We start from the raw sequence: 23779 nt of genomic DNA on the forward strand, positions 1-23779 counted from the left end.
ACGTTACTCACCGGGGAGTGTACACCCCCGTCTGGCACAGGCAGCGCTGGAAGAGGTGTTCAGATCCTTTACTTAACCCTTGGGTGGTGTTCATATTTTTGTGACACAGCCAATGTTCCCAGGTCTGGTGGACCCACCACCACATTATTAGGCTTTTAAATCAATACAGCCATAACAATGTATGTACAAATACTTAATAGATCTTTACTTTAGCTCAATTACCAATGACATATCATTTATTGTTCATATTTGCCATTTACCCCCGTGAGATCACATTTATGATCATATGATCATTTTCGTTTTTTTTGTGAGAAAACAAGGAAATTCAATTATAAAAAAGGTTAAAACAAAGAATAGAAACAAGATTTTTGATCATTATTGGTGCTTATTTCTTAGAACTCAATCAGAACAGGTGAAAGTGCTTGAAATGTAACAATTTTGTAACTTTGTGTGGGAATAGCAGGTGCAGAAAGACAACATTCCCGCACACAGACACCTACAATCAGACACGCACACATACAGACGCACACACACACACACACACACACACACACACACACACACACACACACACACACACACACACACACACACACAGCAGGCCCAGTTAGAAGGAGGACACAGTCAAGTTTCATAGCACCTATAATTATTACACTCGGGTCCAGTAGACCCGAACACCTCATGTGTAATAGTTATGTGTAGGGGAGGGGGGGTGTACCGTGTGCAGTCATTGAAAATAAGTTGTTTTTTATGTTCATCACAGAAAATGAGCCAAGGCCATGAGTTTGAGTTAGAAGAAATAATAAATAGCATCATTTTTCTTTTAGCAAACATTGAAAATGGGTCCCACAGACCCCAACACCACACACATTTCAAAAATGTTACTTAAGTGAAAGTATGTAGGTATTTTTAGGAAAATGTTCTTCAAGTATTAAAAGTAAAAGTACTCAATGCTGAAAAATCTTCACATTTTTAGAAAGTGGAAAAGATCCAAACAGTTCTGTCAATCAACTATTACTAATTTCGGATGAACTTGTAGGACTATATATTAACTATTATACTATTATATCTTAATTTGTAAAGTAACTAGTAACTAAAGCTGTAACAGATGAATGTAGTGGAGTAAAAACTACAATATTTCTCTCTGAGATGTAGCGGAGTAGACGTAGAAAGTGGCCTGAACAGAAAAGACTCAAGTAAAGTAGGCCTACAATTACCTCAATATTTGGACCTAAGTCCACTGGCCACAGGTTCCTTGAGTCTGCACGACTTGAAAATGCTTCAACTTGAACATAACATCGACTTCACCTCAAAAGGGAAAATATCTGGAGGGAAATTAGGGAAAATAACCGGACCACCTTTAAAAAATCCTTTAAATAGTCCGAGCATTTACACACAGTCGGGGAAAGTTGATACTGAGTTACTGAATCGATCTACAGCCACGTCCCAATGAACGTTTTCAGCCATTAACTGTTTTTGTGGGAAAATGTGAGTCCAGTTGTTTTCGAGGAGAGATGGGGAGGAGACACCGGAGCTGGATGGCGGGTCCTTGCCATATTCCACAGGACCTGAAGTGATCCCAGTGCTTGTTGACATGCACCCTGCTATGGCTGTCTGTTTCTCCAGGCCAGTCAGGTCATGTTGGCGTCGAGCCTTGCTTCTTCAAACCTCAAAAACCTGTTACTGCGGAGCGCTTAGCCTGGCTGAAATCCCTGAGTGGCATGCACCAGCACCAGCACCAGCACCAGCACCAGTCTTCCTGCCAGCCAACAGACTGATGCTATACTGTACCGCGTGTGGTCCAATATTCTGACAATAAAGAACAGATCTGAGTTTTTTCACAAGGGATGCAAAAAGCTCCCTGAGCAGGGAGAACCTGGCAGAGCTTTGCGAGGGCACCTGGACCCGTTGAGGCAACATACAGTTCTGAAGAATGGACTGGCACAGGGGCTGGCATCGGTGCCGGCAGAGCCGTCTTTCAAAAACAATTAGGCCTTTGACATTCACCAGATAGCAGCTGGAGCGTCAACTCTGGCAAAGACAGAGAGGAGGGAAGCCAAATGACATTACCACCCCAATCAGCTCACTTTTTTGGAAACGATGGTTCCAGAGACGAGATGGGGGCCCTCGGCTTTTTAGATAGACAGAGTCTTTATTGTCCCATAGGGATAATCATTTCCACACATCTTCTTTTCATGTTCCAGAGCACAACAACACATATAAAAACACATAAAACATGTAACACATATACAAAAACACACATAGCTATTATGCTTATGTATTATTGTTTGTTCAGCACTGTGATTTTTGAAATAGGCATTAGCCCAATTCAGTGCAATTCACTGTATACTACGGAGGCCCCAAATCCAATCCTAAAAGATGATAATTGTGTTTCTTATGTGCACAAGACATCGATGTTGCACACAAAAAAGAAAAGCAGTTTAGTGTTTGAATATTAGTTGTAGCAGCAACAGCAGCAGGACCTTTTAGCATTTTTGCAGAGCTAAAGCAGATATTACGGTGGTTAATTGTAGAGATACCATTTTTTGCTCCCCGATACAGATTCTGATTCCTGAACTTGCGTATCGGCTGATACCAAGTACCGATCCGATACCCGTGTGTCATATATGTTATCATGTTTTAACAGCTGTATACTACTATCCCTGTATGGATGTGATATGATTTCTATCTTTGTTGTGTGTCTGGCTCAGGTTAAACTCTTTGTGAAACATGAACAAACACAAACAATGAATGCCCCAGAACTTTCTTTTATTCTCCAGTTTGACAGTCAGTTATAACGGAAAAACAACCTAAATAAACTGCTTTAACTTAGATTTTCTTTAGGGCTTTATTACGTGGTATCGGATCGGTGCATAAACTCCAGTACTTCCCGATACCGATACCAGCGTTTTAGGCAGTATCGGAGCCGATACTGATACTGGTATCGGTATTGGACAATCTCTAGTTAATTGTGCAATCAGGAGCTTGGGTCCCTGGGAGACGTTGAATTGCAAGAGTCCACCAATCTGTTGGTCCTACTGTGCCACAGTCTACGAGGGCCACTGCAAAAAGCCAAGTCAAGTCAACCATATATACTGTAAATAGTGAGACGAAACAACGTTTCACCATGGATCAAGTGGTGTTACACATTTAAAAATATATAAAAACGACATTTGAGACAGGCTACATGTAGTGTACAGACATTATAGATATACGTAAAGTGCAATTACTACTTAAAGGAGAGCATTTAAGACAGACAAGGGACAGGACAGACAACAGACAACAAAAACAGGGCATAAGTAGACTTGTAACAGAGCACTGATCGTTATAAGTTAAATTAACTGTGAGGTGGAGGTAGAATATATAGAATCTAGCAGCAGAGAAAATGTGCAGGAGTGCATTTCAGTTCAGTGTGAAAAATCTGAAGACTGACAGTCTGACAGCCCAGTACCCCGAGAAGTAGCATCCGTATTGAAGGATTCCCCAGATTGAGACTGTCTGGTGAGATTCTGATCACCATATTTGCACTTTGAGAACACAACTGACGGAGGTGGAGAAAAAACTGGATTTCCTGTGCTGTGATTTCCGTCCGACACCACCAGATGTCAGAATTGACCCACACTCTCTCTCTGCTTCAGTCGGAGAATTCTTCCCTTGCCATCTTTCCTTTCTGACTCATCTTCTCCGTTGTCTCTTATGCCGATTCTTTTTCTAGGTCTCCCTCTCTTTTCGCATCACGTGATGACTTTTCTTTGTTTCATTATCTCTTCTCACCTTCTCGCCTCTTACCCTTCCTTCCTGTTATAATATATATAGTCGAGGGGGAAGTTACTTTGACTTCTTTATTTGTGATCTCACACAGGTAAACTAAACACAGCACGGGCGAACATTACAAGACTCACATATAGACAAAGGTTAAGCTGTACGAATAAGCTGAATTTGATATACAGACATTTGTGTAAAGGTGTGTTGGAGTAAAAGATGAACATATTACACACATATTTTTTGGATGCAACAGGTTGTTTAGACACCCTTAAAAGGGAAAATAATGCTGAGGAATGGGGCAGCCTCTGGCTCGCCCAGTGGGGGCGTTCGCCCCATGTTGGCTGGGTCCTGCAGCGGCGCGGGTTCAAGTCTGCCCTGCTACCCTTTCCTGCGTGTCATCCTCCCATCTCTCTCCACCTTTCATGTCTATCCACTGTCACTCTATGGTAAAGGGGAAAGACCCAAAAAAATTATCTTAAAAAGAAAAGAAATAATGCTGACGAACGATAATAAATCTTTAGGCTTGCGTACAATGTACAGAAGACTTTTAAAAGACAAAATAGAGCAAATGTCAGATTTTAGGACAGCAAACTGTAAATGCCATTTTAAATGTGAGGACTTGAGAAGGGATTCTTGAGCATTAGTAATTCAAACAATTAATACTTTGTTTGAAAATGGCTGATTCTAATCAAAGCCAATGCAAGATAAGATAAGATAAGATAAAACTTTATTGTCTGTTCACACAGAACATTTTCTTTTAACACTAAAAAACACAAACATTAAAAACATCTGTATGGTCACCCAACAAACACCTGGCACACCTTTCCATCCCAGACACACACGCACACACACACACACACACACACACACACACACACACACACACACACACACACACACACACACACACACACACACACACACACACACACACACAGGTGACTCTCAAAGATGGTGTGGGACCTTTTCTTCACTGATTTGAGAGAATAGTGCTCAGCAGTCCATGCTTCTTCTAGCCCCACTTTGTGCCTCTCATTTATTATTAACGCCAGCATCCAATAAGCAGAACCTGATCTCAGGATGCCGACTGTGAACGCAGCCTGTCTGTCTTTTTACCTGTCTGTCAGTCCACCTGTTTATTCTGCTCTGTTCTCTCCACTAAGAGCCCCTATTCACACACAGGAGTGCCTTTCCATTGAAATGAACTTAGGCTCAGTCAGTCAGAAACAACACGTACACGTACACGTACACGTACACACACACACACACACACACACACAGAGACACACACACGCACACACACACACACACACACACACACACACACACACACACACACACACACACACACACACACACACACACACATATAAACACGTGAGGCAAGTATGCCCGTGGGAAGTCCCCTACTTTTGTATGAAATGCAAATGCTGTTTCCTCTTCTGGGGGTGTTTGAGTTTATATCAGGTGTGTGTGTGTGTGTGTGTGTGTGTGTGTGTGTGTGTGTGTGTGTGTGTGTGTGTGTGTGTGTGGGGGGCACTATACACTACCAGAGTGCCCACCTCTGACTGCTGACATCCTTGCGGAAGGAAGCATTTTGTTAGAGCTCTATTATTGTTTTTGTGACACTGCTTTAACCATCATCCTTTGCAAAAGAGAGTGGGGGGGAAGGTTTAACTCTGGCAGTGGATTGGTTGGAAATATGCATCAATGTTTCAGCATTAACTCTGTGAGGACCCATATTCTGCCTTCAAAATAAAAGCATAAAGCTGTCGCTGAACAAAAGGTAGATAAAAAATGCTATTAAAATCAAATACATTTTTTGATATCCATCTAATCTCTGTTTCTTTTTAACTGGATAATTACATTTTCCAGTGAAACAAAATGGGGGGTGGGGGGTGGGGGGGAGAGAAATCCCTCATAGTCATTGATGGAAGAAGTACTCAGTATAAATCCTGGAGAGTTTTACTTAAGGCAAGGCAAGGCAAGGCAGCTTTATTTGTATAGCACATTTCAGCAACAGGGCAATTCAAAGTGCTTGAACGATTAAAAAAAACATTAAAATTAAAAACAGATCAAATACGAGAATAAAAGTCACAATGCAGTATAAGAAATTAAGTAAGTAAAAAGCACACAAGTATTAGCATCAACATATAGTAAAGTATCAAAAGTAAATCATTATGCAGAATGGCCCAATTCTGAAAAATATATTACACAATTTGATTATAATTATTGATGCATTAATGTGTTCATCATTTTAGGCCTACAAAGCAGCATAACATGAAAATACTTAAAAGTAAGTAGCCTAAGTTAGTATGCAAGTAAGTTAGTAAGTATGTATGTATGTAGGCCTACAGTATGTATGTATGTATGTATGTATGTATGTATGTATGTATGTATGTATGTATGTATGTATGTATGTATGTATGTATGTATGTATGTATGTATGTATATATGTATGTATGTAAGAAGGCTCTTTAAGTAGCCTATCCTAAAATTTGAATTGCAAGTTGCATTCTCTACTGCTTTTGATTATACAGCCCTTTGGCGGTAAGGTATTTTACTTTGAAGTCCACACGGAAGTAGCGGCACACGCTTTTATTTTTAAAGCTAAAACCGGAAGCTGTATATTGTTGGGGGATTTTGCGTGTAACTTTACGCTCGTGCCGGACAGCTGCCACCACTGGACTCGGACTGAGCCGAACTGTGTAAGTAAACCCACAATCCGCCGCTTTTACAGCTCGTGTGCCGCCACACGGTCGCACTGTATTGTACGCAGCCAAATATCCACCCAAAAAAATAATAATTCATAAGTACGAAGTGTCTAGCAGACGGCTAATGGAGACGGGAGGGGGAAATCGGTCGATGTTTTAAGGCCTGTGACAACAGTTTGATCTCCACAGGGAAGAATTGGGTTTAAATGGACTCGTTTAGTGAATACACAGTGACTAGTAGTCTTGTATACACGCGTTTGGCTGTAAGGGCTGGTGATATCTAAATAAAAGCTACTGGCAGCAGTAGTGGAGTTGCTGCTGTTCATTTACACGCATGAATAAACTGCAATTACATGAGATGTCATTCAGTAGCCTATGATGTAGGAAAGTGTAGTGTTATAGGGTTTCCTTAGCTTGTCTCTTGTAAAGGAACACCATGATATTTCTGTAATATTAGGCCTATATGTATTGTGTGTCTGAGGTCCATTTGAATTCTCCTAATATTCCATAGAGACAGTGCCTGAATGGCATTATAACCTTTATTGTGTCACTGTTTTACACTTAATGTGTTGTTTATATTATGTTATAGACGTTTGAGGTGTGTCACTTATGAAAAGCAAAAATTATTAATTGGTTAGTCAGTAGAAAAATCTGTCAAACTAATCAAAAATAGGCTAATTGTGAGTTTGTATGAAGTGTTTCTATAATAAATGTAGGCCTATATGGTAGCCCTCTAACATCATGCGAATCGGATCAGTGGAGTTGAGGGTGGGCTACGTTTCCATGACATGCGGGACAAGAACGGGACGGTTGGGTTTAGTAAAAGAAGAACGGGACAGTTGGGTTTAAGAACGGGATGGCTGGGTTTAGGTCGCTCTTAGTGCTACGTCATCTTCAAACGCTGTGTAGCTGCTGCTCTCCCCGGTACGTTCTACACACACGCCGAAGGGCGCTTTTTTCATCACATCAGACGCTGACAGCCACTGTCCAAATGTCCGTATCTTACAAGTTCGGAGTGAGAAGGGGTTGCACTTTGTAAAGACTGGGCTGTTTCGAGGGGAGGTCTTAAAGAGACAGGCGCTAAAACGGAGCGTTTCAGACAGAGGGTGAATACAGGTATATTCAGACAGACAGGATGAGAAAAACGACGTGTTTTTTGAAGATTGAAGCACGTAAACATGTTCTCGTAGAAACCCAAAATACAAGAATGAACCTGAGAATGTGCATAATATGGGATCTTTAAAGGTCCCATGACATGGTGCTCTTTGGATGCTTTTATATAGACCTTAGTGTTCCCTAATACTGTATCTGAAGTCTCTTTTATATAGGCCTTAGTGGTCCCCTAATACTGTATCTGAAGTCTCTTTTATATAGACCTTAGTGGTCCCCTAATACTGTATCTGAAGTCTCTTTTATATAGACCTTAGTGGTCCCCTAATACTGTATCTGAAGTCTCTTTTATATAGACCTTAGTGGTCCCCTAATACTGTATCTGAAGTCTCTTTGCCTTGACCAACTGCCACTTTGCTCGTTTGAAAGCCATGATGTCTCTCTCTCTCTCTCTCTCTCTCATGGGTGGGCCAAATTCTCTGGGCGGGCAAAGCAGAGAAAGGGGAGGTAACCTTTCTCCTTATGACCTCATAAGGAGAAGATTCCTGATTGGTCCATCTGAGATTTCATTTTCTCAAAGGCAGAGCAGGATACCCAGGGCTCGGTTTACACCTATCGCCATTTATAGGCAGGCTGGGGGAACTCATATTCATTTTAAAAAACCTCATAAAGTGAAATGTTCATGCCATGGGACGTTTTAAGACAGATTTTTTTTTAAAAAGGATATCAGGGTTTTCCCTACCATTATAAGGCCTATAGGTGAGGAAATACTCCGATCTAGTGGTCATAGCTTGGTCTCCAATGGACAAGTTTAGTCTTTAAGCATTTTGAGTGTTATTCATTTACTATCTGCTCTAGCTTTTCCAACGTTTGAGACACAGGTATGGGGATAATAACGCTCCAAAGGGATGTGAAATTGATGATTTATTTCTATTGAAATGCATCACATTTTCTGAGGGAGGACCCCTAAACTCCTCCGCCAAATATGCGCATCGAAGTCTTTAACAAACCCAGGGAGAACACTGGATATAGTTGTCTCCACCTGATTTTTTTAGCAGTGTAAAGAAACACACAGACCACAATATGTGGGGGGATAAAAGTTACAGAAGATAGTTAAAGGGCCCTGTTTTAACGGTCTAAGCGCACGGCGTGAAGCGCCTAGTGCAGGTGTGTTTAGGGCGTGTCCAAATCCACTTTTGCTAGTTTGACGGCGGAAAAAAGGGTCCGTGTGCCAGGCGCCTGGTTCTGAAGGGTTGTACTTAGTGTCTTCATTAATCAGAGGTGTGTTTTGGGCGTAACATGCAATCAACCAATCGGAGATCATCTCCCATTCCCTTTAAAAGCCAGGCGCTTTTGGACCTTGGAGCATTGCTATCATGATGGAGGATTTGTACCGTAATATTTTTATTTGTAATCTTCTACGTGTGTGTGTGTGTGTGTGTGTGTGTGTGTGTGTGTGTGTGTGTGTGTGTGTGTGTGTGTGTGTGTGTGTGTGTGTGTGTGTGTGTGTGTGTGTGTGTGTGTGTGTGTGTGTGTGTGTGTGTGTGCTGCGCGACCCTGTGTGTGTAACAAGCATAGTGTGCGCGCGCTGTGCACGAGCCTAGGAGCATTTTACTAATGCTCTGTTAAAATAACAATGAAATGCTGCGTTATTGCTTTAGACCAGGTTTTTGTTGGTCAATGGCGCAATCACTTCCCACTGTACAATTTCGCCCAGAATGCACCTGAACACACCTCCCTGTAAGACCAGCACGCCCAGAATGCACCTGAACACACCTCCCTGTAAGACCAGCACGCCCAGAATGCACCTGAACACACCTCCCTGTAAGACCAGCACGCCCAGAATGCACCTGAACACACCTCCCTGTAAGACCAGCACGCCCAGAATGCACCTGAACACACCTCCCTGTAAGACCAGCACGCCCAGAATGCACCTGAACACACCTCCCTGTAAGACCAGCACGCCCATGGGCGCAAAGATGGGCGCAGGTGCATTTGTTATTTAAACCACGCGGGCGCTGGACGGGAAATTGACAACTGCGTCGGTCTTAAACTAGCAAAGACACTCGCGTCGGGCTTTGCGCCGGGTGCAAGATAGGCCCCAAAAAGTTAAACACATTTTTTTTTTTTACAATACTTAGAACATTTGTAAAATATGTAGTAATCGTAGAGCTCGGTTGATCCCAATCAGGACGTCTCCATGTTTGATAAAAATCCCCATGGGTCCTGTAGTGTGTGGGAGTAAACAGCCAATGAGAGCCAAGCCAACGAGGAAAACAGATGTCAGAAGTCACAACAATGGCGTTTGAAAAACCGATCCAGATCTCCCTTTTCTCCATTGTTATCTTTTATTTATTTATTTATTTTTTATCATGTCCCCAGAATGACCCATTCTGCCGGCTACTGATGTGAGTAACCCTTAGGAACTAATATGGAATATTATCGGAATTAAATAATATTCACTTTCTGTCTGAACACAGAGTTATAGTGAGAGAGTAATACGCTGGTTTAAAACTAGATAGTAGTTACAAAGAACTTTACCCACAAACATAGGGATGGGTTTACAAATAGAAGATGTAGCCCAAATTAATTAATCAATTATTTAATATCTGATTTAATAAGTGAACAAGATTACAAATCTGACCAAATGTTCAATTGCCAGCTTTCAGTTCCTTAAAAGTAGAGCTGCAAAGATGAATCGATTAGTTGTCAACTATTAAATGAATCGCCAACTTTTTTGATAATTGATTAATCCGTTTGAGTCATTTTTTTCGACAAAATTCTCTAATTTTCCACCTTGTTAAATGTGAATATGTTTCTAGTTTCTTCTCTCCTCTGGGAGAGTAAACTGAATATTTTTGAGTTGTGGACAAAACAAGACATTTGAGGACGTCCTATTGGGCTTTGGGAAACACTGATCCACATTTTTCACCATTTTCTGACCTATCATAGACCAAACAATAATATATATATTACTTATTATAATACAATAATCGACAGATCAGTCAACATTGAATATAAGTTGCAGCCCTACTTAAAGGTCCCATGGCATGAAAATTTCACTTCATGAGTTTTTTTTAACATTAATATGAGTTCCCCCAGCCTGCCTATGGTCCCCCAGTGGCTAGAAATGGTGATAGGTGTAAACCGAGCCCTGGGTATCCTGCTCTGCCTTTGAGAAAATGAAAGCTCAGATGAGCCGTTTTGGAATCTGCTTGTTATGAGGTCATAAGGAGCAAGGTTACCTCCCCTTTCTCTGCTTTGCACGCCCAGAGAATTTCGCCCCCCCATGAGAAAGCGACATCATGGCTTTCTATATAAAAGAGACTTCAGATACAGTATTAGGGGACCACTAAGGTCTATATAAAAGAGACTTCAGATACAGTATTAGAGGACCACTAAGGTCTATATAAAAGAGACTTCAGATACAGTATTAGAGGACCACTAAGGTCTATATAAAAGAGACTTCAGATACAGTATTAGAGGACCACTAAGGTCTATATAAAAGAGACTTCAGATACAGTATTAGGGGACCACTAAGGTCTATATAAAAGAGACTTCAGATACAGTATTAGGGGACCACTAAGGTCTATATAAAAGAGACTTCAGATACAGTATTAGGGGACCACTAAGGTCTATATAAAAGAGACTTCAGATACAGTATAGGGGACCACTAAGGTCTATATAAAAGAGACTTCAGATACAGTATTAGGGGACCACTAAGGCCTATATAAAAGAGACTTCAGATACAGTATTAGGGGACCACTAAGGTCTATATAAAAGAGACTTCAGATACAGTATTAGGGGACCACTAAGGTCTATATAAAAGAGACTTCAGATACAGTATTAGGGGACCACTAAGGCCTATATAAAAGAGACTTCAGATACAGTATTAGGGGACCACTAAGGCCTATATAAAAAAGACTTCAGATACAGTATTAGGGGACCACTAAGGTCTATATAAAAGAGACTTCAGATACAGTATTAGGGGACCACTAAGGTCTATATAAAAGAGACTTCAGATACAGTATTAGGGGACCACTAAGGCCTATATAAAAGAGACTTCAGATACAGTATTAGGGGACCACTAAGGCCTATATAAAAGAGACTTCAGATACAGTATTAGGGGACCACTAAGGCCTAAATAAAAGAGACTTCAGATACAGTATTAGGGGACCACTAAGGCCTAAATAAAAACATGCAAAGAGCAACATGTCATGGGACCTTTAAGAGTGTACCAAAATAAGAGCTAAGGTTTGCTGTCAGCGGTGTGACGACACCCACTGAAAGTCTGGATTTAACCACTGATCTCAGTAAACATGCTCCGAGCAAGGTGAGGAAACCGCAGCACGGGAATAAGAAAACAATAGAGCCTTTAACGTGTGTGTGTGTGTGTGTGTGTGTGTGTGTGTGTGTGTGTGTGTGTGTGTGTGTGTGTGTGTGTGTGTGTGTGTGTGTGTGTGTGTGTGTGTGTGTGTGTGTGTGTGTGTGTGTGTTTCCCTGTTTGTTGTCACTTGGAAATCAAGTGTTTTTCTCTTGTGTGTGTACTTGTTGTACATCTGTCTTTGTGAGAGCCAGTTTGAGTTTTACCTTGAGAGTGGACCCAGTTTGGCCTGTCCTCACCTTCCTGTTTGAGGGTTAAGACTTGGTTTTTATATCCAGGTTAGAAAAGTAAGTTTATATCGACAACGTTCCACTCCTGGAAATCCTGCCGGATGTCCCTCATTTCGGCCGGATTTCCGTCCCCCTTCCTCTTTCTTTGTGTTGGCGTTCTAACCTCCGGTGGATTTGTGAGGACTATGGTTAACTGGTCCTCAGATCTCTGCAGGGTAAATCCAGACAGCTAGCTAGACTATCTGTCCAGTCTGAGTTTTCTGTTGCTTGATTAAAACTAAAAAAACAAAACATGTTCCTTCCCAAGGTGGTTTTGCAGAGGCATCGTTGCTCCGTCGGGCGCTTGTGATTGGTTTAAAGAAATGCCAATAAACCAGAGCAGGTTTTTCTCCCATCCCAGAATGCTGTGTGGACTAGCCAGACTTTCAGATCTGGTAATGCGAGACTAGGGTCAAGTTAAAAGAGAGGGCCGTCTCTTCTGACCTGTTGGAGAGGTTGATTCGTGGGACCAGTTGTTCTGAATGAGTGCGTCGGCTCACTGTCGACCTGTCCACCCTCCTTCCAGCGTTCCTGTGATGCCCCAGGGCGGGCTGAGCTGGTCAGGGTTGCGATGCCTTATGTGGACCGACAGAATCGCATCTGCGGCTTCCTGGACATCGAGGAGAATGAGAGCAGCGGCAGGTTCCTGCGCCGATACTTCATCCTGGACACTCAGCAGGGCAGCCTGCTGTGGTACATGGACAACCCACAGGTGAGTCTTGAATGCTGCATGCAGCTTAGGGCTGCACAGTATATCGTTTTTATTTTTTATCGTCATCGCGATATCAAGTGGCCCAATATACATATTGTGTAAGGTTGCAACATATCGCGATAGATGCTCGGAGATTTGTTTTGTGAGTTGAAAGAAAATATCAAGAGAAAACTGCACTTTGAAATTAAACTGTCATTCATCTTTAGTGGTACCTTTTTATCCTTAATTCTATGTCCAAAATGTTAACTGAAAGCGGTAGAAATGCAGAACTGAGTACACTTCAATATTTGGTAATTTATCGCGATTTTCAACATTATCGCATATCAAATATTTTCCTCATAGTGTATGTGTGTGTGTGTGTGTGTGTGTGTGTGTGTGTGTTTGTGTGTGTGTCTCTCTGTGTCTGTGTGTGTGTGTCTGTGTGTGTGTCTCTGTGTGTGTGTGTGTGTTTGTGTGTGTGTCCTCTGTGTCCTTTGTTTGTTGTGTCTGTGTGTGTGTCTGTGTGTGTGTGTCTGTGTCTCTGTGTTTTGTGTGTGTTGTGTGTGTGTGTGTGTTCCCTTGTTGTTGTGTGTGTGTGTGTGTGTGTGTGTGTGTGTGTGTGTGTGTGTGTGTGTGCGCGTGCTGCCCTAATGTAGGTTTTATTCTACATCCATGCATACCATCATACCATCAGCTCTCAGTGAAGATCTGCTTGCAGGAACTTGCTTCAGCAACACTGACCTCAATGCTCTCTGATATATCTTATAACTATTAAGCACGTCTCTGCAAGTAGATTTTTGATGAACTGAACTTCTGTCTCTCCTCATCGCTGTAAACAAATTAAAGCCAATTGTATTTAAAGTGCAGAGTCACACAAGTCTCAATTCACTTCACAGTAAAAAAGAAGAAATAAAAATGCAGTTAGTAAGGCAGAAGAAGTGTTACCATAGGAAGGTGAGGTGTAAACGATATGTTTGAACAATTGGGGGGTTATAAAGATCTAAACAGGAAGTCGTGGATTTATAGCACAGAACTACACTGAAATGAGATTTTAGCTGAAGCTGTAAAAGCTTTTTCACTTCTCAATAACATGTTAGATAAGCCCGTATTAAACGCATGTGAGTGGTTTGAAAGATCAAACAGGAACCAGAACAGAAATTGAAAAAGGTTAGTAGTAATAGTAGTATTTTTACTTCCCACAGCCGGGGAATTCCTCAAACGCTGGCGCTTCAGTTGGATGCAGGGTTTTTTTCAGTTCCCACCGTTTTCTTTAAACCAAAACTATGACGCTGCATTTAGCTTTTAGCACTCACGTGGGCATGTGAACGAATTGTTATGAACATAACTTTCCAAATGAATGAGCACATTCCAGCTGTAAACTAACTTACTAAGTTACTGCACTTCTTGTTTCATATGTTTAAAGAAAGACCTTTGTCGGTTGTGATGCATAGCAGGGGAACACTGTTGATTGCGTGGAACATTTATTCCATGGTTTTGCATATTGTGATATACGTCTATAGAGATATAGATATATTGTTTTTCCACCGTATCACCCAACCATAGTGTTTACAAGCCTTTTCTGAGGGAATAAGTAACAAACCCAATCCCTGTTTTCCAATAAAACTACCTTTACTTCTGCTTAAATATATATTATCTGTGTCTTTGTTCAGAATCTGCCTAAAGGTGCGGAGAAGGTGGGATCTCTTAAACTCACCTACATCTCCAAGGTAAGCTCTCTGTCTCTCTCGCTCTCTCTGTCTGTCTGTCTCTCTCTCTCTCTCTCTCTCTCTCTCTCTCTCTTCACTCTCTCAAAAACGCACGCACATTTTCAATGTGTCCACATCTTTGTCTAAAACTAATCCCAACAGCTCCAGTTGTACTTAGGGCTAATAAGTAGAGATGCTCCGATGCCGATACCAGTATTGGAAAAGTCTCCGATACCGCCTATAATGCTGGTATCAGTATCTGCAAGTACTGGAATGTATGCACCGATCTGACACCATGTAATTTAGACCAAACTAATACTAATACTTTAAAGCTATAGTGTGTAGTTTCTGTCTCCCCCATGAGGAATTATAAGTAATGACAACAAAACTGTTGGAGCGTCCACATGATACAAGCCTTCCGTGATTGCCCACGGCCCCTCCCCCCTCCTCCACGTAGTAACTAACTAACCTAGTAACTAACTAACCAAGGAAAGCTCATTGTGGGACTGGCTCTAGTGGCTAGAAAGGGACTTCAGATACAGTATTAGGGGACCAGTAAGGTCTATATAAAGAGACTTCAGATACAGTATTAGGGGACCACTAAGGTCTATATAAAGAGACTTCAGATACAGTATTAGGGGACCACTAAGGTCTATATAAAGAGACTTCAGATACAGTATTAGGGGACTAGTAAGGTCTATATAAAGAGACTTCAGATACAGTATTAGGGGACCACTAAGGTCTATATAAAGAGACTTCCGATACAGTATTAGGGGACCACTAAGGCCTATATAAAAGAGACTTCAGATACAGTATTAGGGGACCACTAAGGCCTATATAAAAGAGACTTCAGATACAGTATTAGGGGACCACTAAGGCCTATATAAAAGAGACTTCAGATACAGTATTAGGGGACCAGTAAGGTCTATTTAAAAGAGACTTCAGATACAGTATTAGGAGACCAGTAAGGTCTATATAAAGAGACTTCAGATACAGTATTAGGAGACCAGTAAGGTCTATATAAAGAGACTTCAGATACAGTATTAGGGGACCACTAAGGTCTATATAAAAGAGACTTCAGATACAGTATTAGGGGACCACTAAGGCCTATATAAAAGAGACTTCAGATACAGTATTAGGGGACCACTAAGGCCTATATAAAAGAGACTTCAGATACAGTATTAGGGGACCACTAAGGTCTATATAAAAGAGACTTCAGATACAGTATTAGGGGACCACTAAGGTCTATATAAAAGAGACTTCAGATACAGTATTATAGGGGACCAGTAAGGTCTATATAAAAGAGACTTCAGATACAGTATTAGGGGACCACTAAGGTCTATATAAAAGAGACTTCAGATACAGTATTAGGGGACCACTAAGGTCTATATAAAAGAGACTTCAGATACAGTATTATATATATATATATATATATATATATATATATATATATATATATATATATATATATATATATATATATATATATATATATATATATACGCACTAAAGCTTTAAAGTAGTTTATTTATGTTCTTTTTCTGTTATAACGGACTGTCAAACTGGATAATAAAAAAAAGTTCTATGGCATTCATTGTTTGCCTTTTTTTTTATATTTCACGAAGAGTTTAACCTCAGCCAGACCGTACAACAAAGATATAAATCATATCACATCTATACAAAGACAAAACATCATAAAATATATTGCACAATGGCACCAGATCAGTGATCGGTATCTGACGATGCGCAAGTTCAGGTATCTGAATCAGGAAGCAAAAAATGGTATCGGACCATCTCTACTAATAAGCCAATGTTGGCATGCTAACAAGATGGTTATCATGGCAAAGCTTTAGCATTGCTATGTTGGTATCTGGTTAGCATACCGACATTAGCATCTTGGCCTGCCTCGGCCTGCTACCAGCTGTGGATGCAGCAGTCTCCTCTGGTTTCTGGCTTTGTCTTCCTTTGCACATTTTCCCAAATTTGAACCAAATTTCCAGAAAATCAGCATAAGAAAATTTGAGTGAATGTTTTCCCTCTAAACGCTTTACTCTCTCTCATTCAGGTCAGTGATGCCACCAAACTCAGACCAAAGGCCGAGTTCTGCTTTGGTAAGTTCATCTTCATTTTCTTCCCTTCCTCCCCTCCATTTCTCTCTCTCTTTATATTCCCCCGCTCTGCTCCATCCCTCTTTACCTCCCTCTTTGTGTACTTTTGGTCTGTTCTTTTCATGGATTTGGCGAGGCCCCTTAGCTCCAATGAAGGGAAATCTTAAAGGGTAACTATTATATAGCATTTTCAGGATTATACTTGCATTTTGTGTTTGTACTATAACATGTTTACACGCTTTAATGTTTAAAAAACACTTTTATTTTTCTCATACTTCCCATGGCTGCTGCACCTGTATTCACCCTCTGTCTGAGAGCCTCTTTAAGCCCTCCTCCTCTGCTCTGATTGGCCAGCGTGCTTCCTGGAAATTACATTGTTTACAGCCGTTAGCCATGTAGCTACTATAGTTAGCAGTGAACACTAATAGAATATAGCAGCCCTTTTTATAGTCAAAAATTGCATATAAAGGCTTTTAAACAAAAGACTACATAAACGGAAAATGTTTAAGTAGTAATGCGACCCAGAATTGGGGAGAATTTAACGACACTGTCAGTCAAGATGACATATTTTACTGCCTTTAGCATGTAGGTACATGCAACAGTTAGCACAGCAGTAGCTTAAAAAAAACAAACCCTCCAGTCCTGTCTACCTGAAGCAGATGACCAATCATAGAAGGCCGGCTTAGAGTTGCGTAACACTTAGCCGAGAGTAGAAAAAACTGTTGAAACTGGAGCGTTCAGAACAGTTGGGAATCTGAACGTTTTAGCTCCCAGGGATTTGTCTTAAATACGTTTACCTCATTATTTGAAGTTTTGGCCACGTTTAACATGAAAATCCAACATTTATAACATTATAGCTATGACAGAAAACACAGAAAACCATAATATGTCCCCTTTAAGTTCACAATATGCAATCATATGTGAGACAATAGAGAGCTTCCAGTGTGTTTTTGTCCCTTTCCTGTTTCAACATGATTTGGTTTGTTTTAATGCCCCGGTGCACAAAGCCAGGCCCATAAAAAAGTGGTTTTCCCTCCTTGGTGTGGAAGAACTTAACTGGCCTGTACAGTGCAGCACCGTAGTCTATATCAACAATGTTTTATTTCCGTGATTGTTCAGGCGTTCTAACCTCCGGTGGATCTATGAGGACTATGGTTAACTGCTCCTCAGATCTCTGCAGGGTAAATCCAGACAGCTAGCTAGACTATCTGTCCAATCTGAGTTTTCTGTTGCACGACTAAAACTAAAAACCAAAACATGTTCCTTCCCAAGGCGATTTTGCAGAGGCATCGTTGCTCCGTCGGGCGCTTGTGATTGGTTTAAAGAAATGTCAATAAACCAGAGCAGGTTTTTCTCCCATCCCGGAATCAGTTTTCTGTTGCTCGACTAAAACTTTTAAACGTACACGTTCCACCAAAACAAGTTGCTTCCTGAGGCTATTTAGCAGAGGCACCGTGGCTCCGTCCAGCGCTCAGCGCCACCCAAGACGACTGTGATTGCTTTAAAGAAATGCCAATAAACCAGAGCACGTTTTTCTCCCATCCCGGAATGCTGTGTGGACTAGGCTGTGTCAGACCTTCCTCCGCAGCGCTGTGGAGGAAGGTCTGGCAATGCGAGACTAGGCAGACCTTAACCCCATCGTACACCTTTTGATGAACACTTCTGTTCTTCTGTGATTGTGAGGAAAGGTAGGGGGGTATTGTGCAAGGTTTATTAGATGTTCATTGAAGCATTGGATGATGTAATGTATGATTATGTTTCTATGTAGGTTAACTGTATGTTTATTGTGTGTTTATGCGCGATGTGTCGCCATTTCGTTTCTCTCGAATGCCCAAGATGAATTTCTCCTATAGGAGATAACAAAGGCTTATCTTAACTCAAAGGCCGACTTTGAGCCAGACCAGATCACCAACGTCAGATGCTGTCGGGTCTGATTTGGAGCAAATGTCTGCAGCCGGTTCAACATCTGCAGGAAAGACCGTAACCAGAAGAGTTTGAGCAAGAGATTAAAGTCACATACTGTATGGGTGCAATGTTCAGGCGTCCACATACCAGAGGCCCCACGATACCATGTTATCCCAATACTGTAAAATAGAATACACTTTTTTTGTCCCCTAGGGGAAATTTGTCTTGGGCATAGTGCTATACAATCTGTTGCTTCACAACACAAACACGAAAACACGTAAAAAAACATTCTAAATTGACATAAAAACATAAGATCAACGAAGCGTTTTTTGGACATAAAGGAAGGACACCTATGACTTTACAGACCATACACCATCTTAAAAAGGGACTTTTGAAATATGTTAGGTCCATATGTGTTTGTGTTATGTGGTGAATGTGAAAATGAACTGCTACCTCCTCTGTCAGCTCTAGCCACTGAACAGAAATAAGCAGAGAAATCAGACCAGTCACAAAAGCTGGTCAGTCTGACATCATGTTGCCTGAGCTCATTACTATTCATGAGCTCGCCCAGTTGGGCTCATGGATGTATTAAGAGAACTGGATAAAGTGTTCGGCGGGAAGCCCCGTACGTTCCAATGAGAGTTGCTCAAAAGGCCCATGACGTCACGGTGGACACGCGCACTAGCAACAATTTGTTTGTTTTGTCTTAGCAACCGGTAGCAACATGCTCGTTCATGAGCTTATCTCTCGTGGCTCTTACAAGTGGCGAACTCATGAACTCGCCGTTTTCATTGTCTAAAATATTCACTAGCTAACGTTAAACATTGTGTTTTCGTTGTACCCGATCGTTTACATGCTTAGCTAAATAAACGATAGATGTATTTAGCTAGACAACCAAGGAGATTTAATCATTATGTTCGTGCTACTAGCTAGCTAGCTACTAGTAAGCGCTAGCAGTTAGCCTGCAGTTTCGTTGAACAGAGCTCATCCATGGCTTCTCATCTCCTCATCCACGTTACAAGCTTTACAGCATACAGCCCTCGGATGTGTATAGCAAAGAAAACCAAGGCCATATAATCACTATGTCTGTAGTAACGTTATGTAGCTTAATAATCTTAACGCCACGCTAGTAGCCTAATGTTAGCAACTAGCTAGCTAGCCGATAGCCCCGCCAGTTTGGGAAACGCTAATGACGTTACATCCACATAACAGGCTTTACAGCATACATACATCCCTCGGATGTATCATAACTTCATAAGATAATACCATGGATGTATTAATAGAACACATGGTGAATTACAACCATTAGCTATATCAGTTATTACAGCTAGCTACATGAGCTCGGGGGGAACAGTCATGTGAGCGGGCGTGCGCAGTCCCGTGGGTCTGCTCGCGTCCATTATGCGTGTTCATCATTTCATATTTAATAATTCTGGATTCGCTTCTAGTGAATGTTAAAAATGTTAAAAACGTGATGTTTTAAACAAGGACCCTTTCAGTGTTCGGGCTGGTGGGTCGATATACCCCGAAACTAATTATCCGCTGAAATATAGACGTTTCTTTCACCATGTAATGTCTCTGTGAAAAGTCTTTCTGGGCCATGGGGTGCAGTACCACCGTTCTCCGCTAAGCCCATGTTGGCTTTTAGACTTAGCGCTCCTCCTGGGGGCTTGGTTGGGCTGAGTAAAGGATTCTGATAGCCAAGCTCTCATTGGCTAGCTGTTAGCCAATCAGATTCAAACAGCTTAGCATGTTGAATATTAATGAGAACTGGCACAAATCGAGCCGAGTCTTCCTGCAGGCTTTTTATACCGCGCTAGAATGGCTTGAAACAAGGTAACCAAGGCATTTTTTCCACAAAAAATGTTACAGAGTCCATGGTAGAACTTCAGACATTACCACGAAGTCATGAAATATGTTTGGCAGGGCAAGTTAAGTGCAAAAGTGCTGGTGTATTTATTGCACTTTGCTCTGTTGTGCTAAGATTTACTATTTGAGTTCAGCACTGTTCTAACTGTATGGCAAGATACGCTATTATTGCGATTTTTAAACATTTTCTGCATAATATTGCAATTTAGGACCTTTTTTCTAACTTCAAATGATGTCCCCAAAGGAAACTTTGACAACATCTGTTTTATCTGAAAAGATACATTTCTGTTTGTTCATCTCACATCTCACAAATGGAAGTTTTTGTTGTTGTTGTTCTAATACCAAAAAGTGAAATTCTCATGTGCAATTAATATAATAAAACATTTCCTTGGCGTCCGTGTATCGATACAGTATTGCCACGGAAAATATTGCCATTCCATGCTGTATTGACTTTTCCCCCCACCCGTATTCCCTATACCTTCTTCTACTCCCTCCCTTCATCCAGCCATCCCTCCTCTCCCGTTTCTACTTTCTTCATTCCCAGTCCTTCCTCGCTTCTGCCCTTCTTATCCATTTCTCTCCCTCCTTCTTCCCTCTCCTGTTAGGATTATTTCCTCTCTTTTGTCCTTTGCTGCTTGTTGTTGTTCCTCTGGGGGGGCCGACAGTAGCTTTTTGTCACTCAATAGGAGGAAACTGTACAATGACTCTGACCTGACCTGTGTGTGTGTGTGTGTGTGTGGGATGTTAAGATATACTGTACACACACACACACACACACCGTACATATCCTCTCCCTCTGAGAAACCAGAAACAAGTGGATAATTTTAGATCAAGTTTTGCATGAAGCTGGTGGTATTTTTCTTCTTCCTCTTGTGTGTTTTCTTCTCTAATGTAAGGAGAAGGTTACAACCTACACATTTTACATTTCTCTCTCTCTGTCTTTCTCTCTCTGTAGTTATAAATGCAGGAATGAGGAAGTTTTATCTGCAGGCCAATGACCAGCAGGATCTGGTGGAATGGATCAGCGTTCTCAACAACGCCACCAAGATCACTGTGAGCCACGCGCGCACACACATACATACACACACGCACGCACGCACACGCAAACGCACACGCACACACACGCTCTAATGGATCAATAGGTGACCCTGTTTCTCCTGTTTTTGTAGGCCGCTCTGTCTTCTGCCTCAGGCTACAGCAGATGGAAAATTACCCATCAGGCCACAGAGACACAGTTCAGTTCAGGCGTAATAATAAATAAACCAGAACACGTTTTTCTCCCATCCAGGAATGCTGTGTGGACTGCCCGGACCTTCCTACGCAGCTCTGTGGAGGAAGGATAGGATAGGATAGACTTTATTAATCCCACACTGGGGAAAATCCTGTGCCACAGCAGCTCAAAAGAAAAAAATGTACACACAAATACACATTAAGTAGACATGGGAGAAAAAATATACATAAAGTATAAGAAATAGAAAAAATAGAATTAGTTATAATAATACTTATAGTAATAAAACAAACATATTTACACAATAAACACCCTTATATAAATAGACAGTTTATAAACACAGATATACAGATGAATAAGATGCGGATGAAAGGTCTGGCAATGCGAGACTAGTGGGTGTGTAAATATTAATTGGACGTTGCTTTGGATAGAAGCCTCGGCTAAATTAAATGAAGTGTGTAGGAATGGATAAGTGATATTTTTCTTATTCTCAACAAGTTCCGTGAATAAAAACCAGTGAACCGTTTTTTTTTTGTGTCTTTAGGTGCCAAAGCCAGGCGAGGGCCACGCCGGCCACACAGAGACTCCCCAGGAAGTACTTGGAGCCATGAAACAGGTCTCCTACAAGACTGAAATCATAGGTGGAGTCCCTATCATCACTGCTACACAGGTAACACACACGCACACACACGCGCACACACACACACGCACGCACGCACACGCGGTCATATGCATTGTGTTAGCAGCTTTTATCGGCAGCAGCTCAGCAGGTCCGGTCCTGTCAGTGCTGGTATGCAGCCACTAAACACGTGACCCAACACGCATCAACACAGACGAGTGACGGCCGGTTTGAATTCTATGGCTGAGAGACGGAGACTGGGAGTCAGACCTAAAGAGACAGACATGTTACGCGGCACTTTAAGAGTTTTACAGAGATTATTTACAGGAGTGCAACTATTTTGATAATCGATTAATCAGTTTGAAAAAGTATTTTCATTGCATCTTGTTAAATGTGACTATGTTTCTAAGTTTCTTCTCTCCTCTGTGACAGTGAACTGAATATCTTTGAGTTGTGGACAAAACAAGACATTTGAGGACGTCATCTTCTACATTTTTCACAATTTTAATTTCATAATTTAATTTCATCGACATTTCATAGACCAAACAACTAATCGATTAATCAGGAAAATAATTGACGATGAAAGTAATCGTTAGACGCAGGCCTGCAATAGACACAAATGAAGTAATCTGAGGATACACAAGTCCATATGCTAATCTTGCTCCATATTTGTGTGTAATAAGCAACTATTTGCTAACAAGTTCGATATATTAAATGTTTTGTTTGATGAATAGTATGAGACAAAGTCCCTTATACATTGTTTGTTTGTGTGTGTGTGTGTGTGTGTGTGTGTGTGTGTGTGTGTGTGTGTGTGTGTGTGTGTGTGTGTGTGTGTGTGTGTGTGTGTGTGTGTGTGTGTGTGTGTGTGTTGTTAGGAGCAGGGGGAGGGGCATAACGAGGCGGAGCGTGGGGGCTTGAAGCGAGGTCAGAATCACCTGCCCTACTACCTGTCCAGAGGAGCGCAGGACCAGGCCATCATCAAGGCCGGATACTGTGTCAAACAGGGGGCTCTGGTGAGGGGACACACACACACACACACACACACACACACACACACACACACACACACACACACACACACACACACACACACACACACACACAAACACAGTGCCCGCTGATAAGACAGAAGTTCTAGTTGACATATAACTTAAAACCTTTCGAGTTGCTTTTAATCAATACCTCCAATTCAGTCAGCACATTCAGAGTCTTGTTCAAAGTTAAACCAATGATTCCCCCCCCCCAACATGATTTACACCTTCAATGCCTCTTACCCAGAGGACTGCAATTCGTGATTTTCTTGCCTTAATTCTGCAGCAGTTGCCCGTCTACGGCAGCAAAGCGCCGCACAAACACTAGACACATAGAACATTTATCTCCAGTTCTGGCGGAATTATTTTCAACGTACACA

General features: G+C 41.5%; 1 protein-coding gene across 7 annotated transcripts in view; it reads left to right on the forward strand.

Moving 5' to 3' along the window:
* The first annotated feature begins 6402 nt into the window (after positions 1-6402).
* Positions 6403-23779, forward strand: part of LOC120551345 (pleckstrin homology domain-containing family A member 1-like) — a 29910-nt gene continuing 12533 nt past the window's right edge. For 6 of the 7 annotated variants that reach the window (XR_005637866.1, XM_039788723.1, XM_039788725.1 and 3 more), the window contains exons 1-7: positions 6403-6473; positions 12769-12954; positions 14604-14660; positions 16705-16750; positions 21477-21574; positions 22294-22419; positions 23244-23381. Coding sequence is in view for 6 of the 7 variants with exons in the window: in XM_039788723.1 (XP_039644657.1) it covers positions 12814-12954; positions 14604-14660; positions 16705-16750; positions 21477-21574; positions 22294-22419; positions 23244-23381 (606 nt within the window). In the remaining variant the exon portion in view is untranslated. The remainder of the gene's footprint in view (positions 6474-12768; positions 12955-14603; positions 14661-16704; positions 16751-21476; positions 21575-22293; positions 22420-23243; positions 23382-23779) is intronic. The other variant, XM_039788724.1, reaches the window with a different exon arrangement.

The sequence above is a fragment of the Perca fluviatilis genome, chromosome 21 (genome assembly GCF_010015445.1).
Source record: "Perca fluviatilis chromosome 21, GENO_Pfluv_1.0, whole genome shotgun sequence".
Taxonomy (NCBI): Eukaryota; Metazoa; Chordata; class Actinopteri; order Perciformes; family Percidae; genus Perca; species Perca fluviatilis.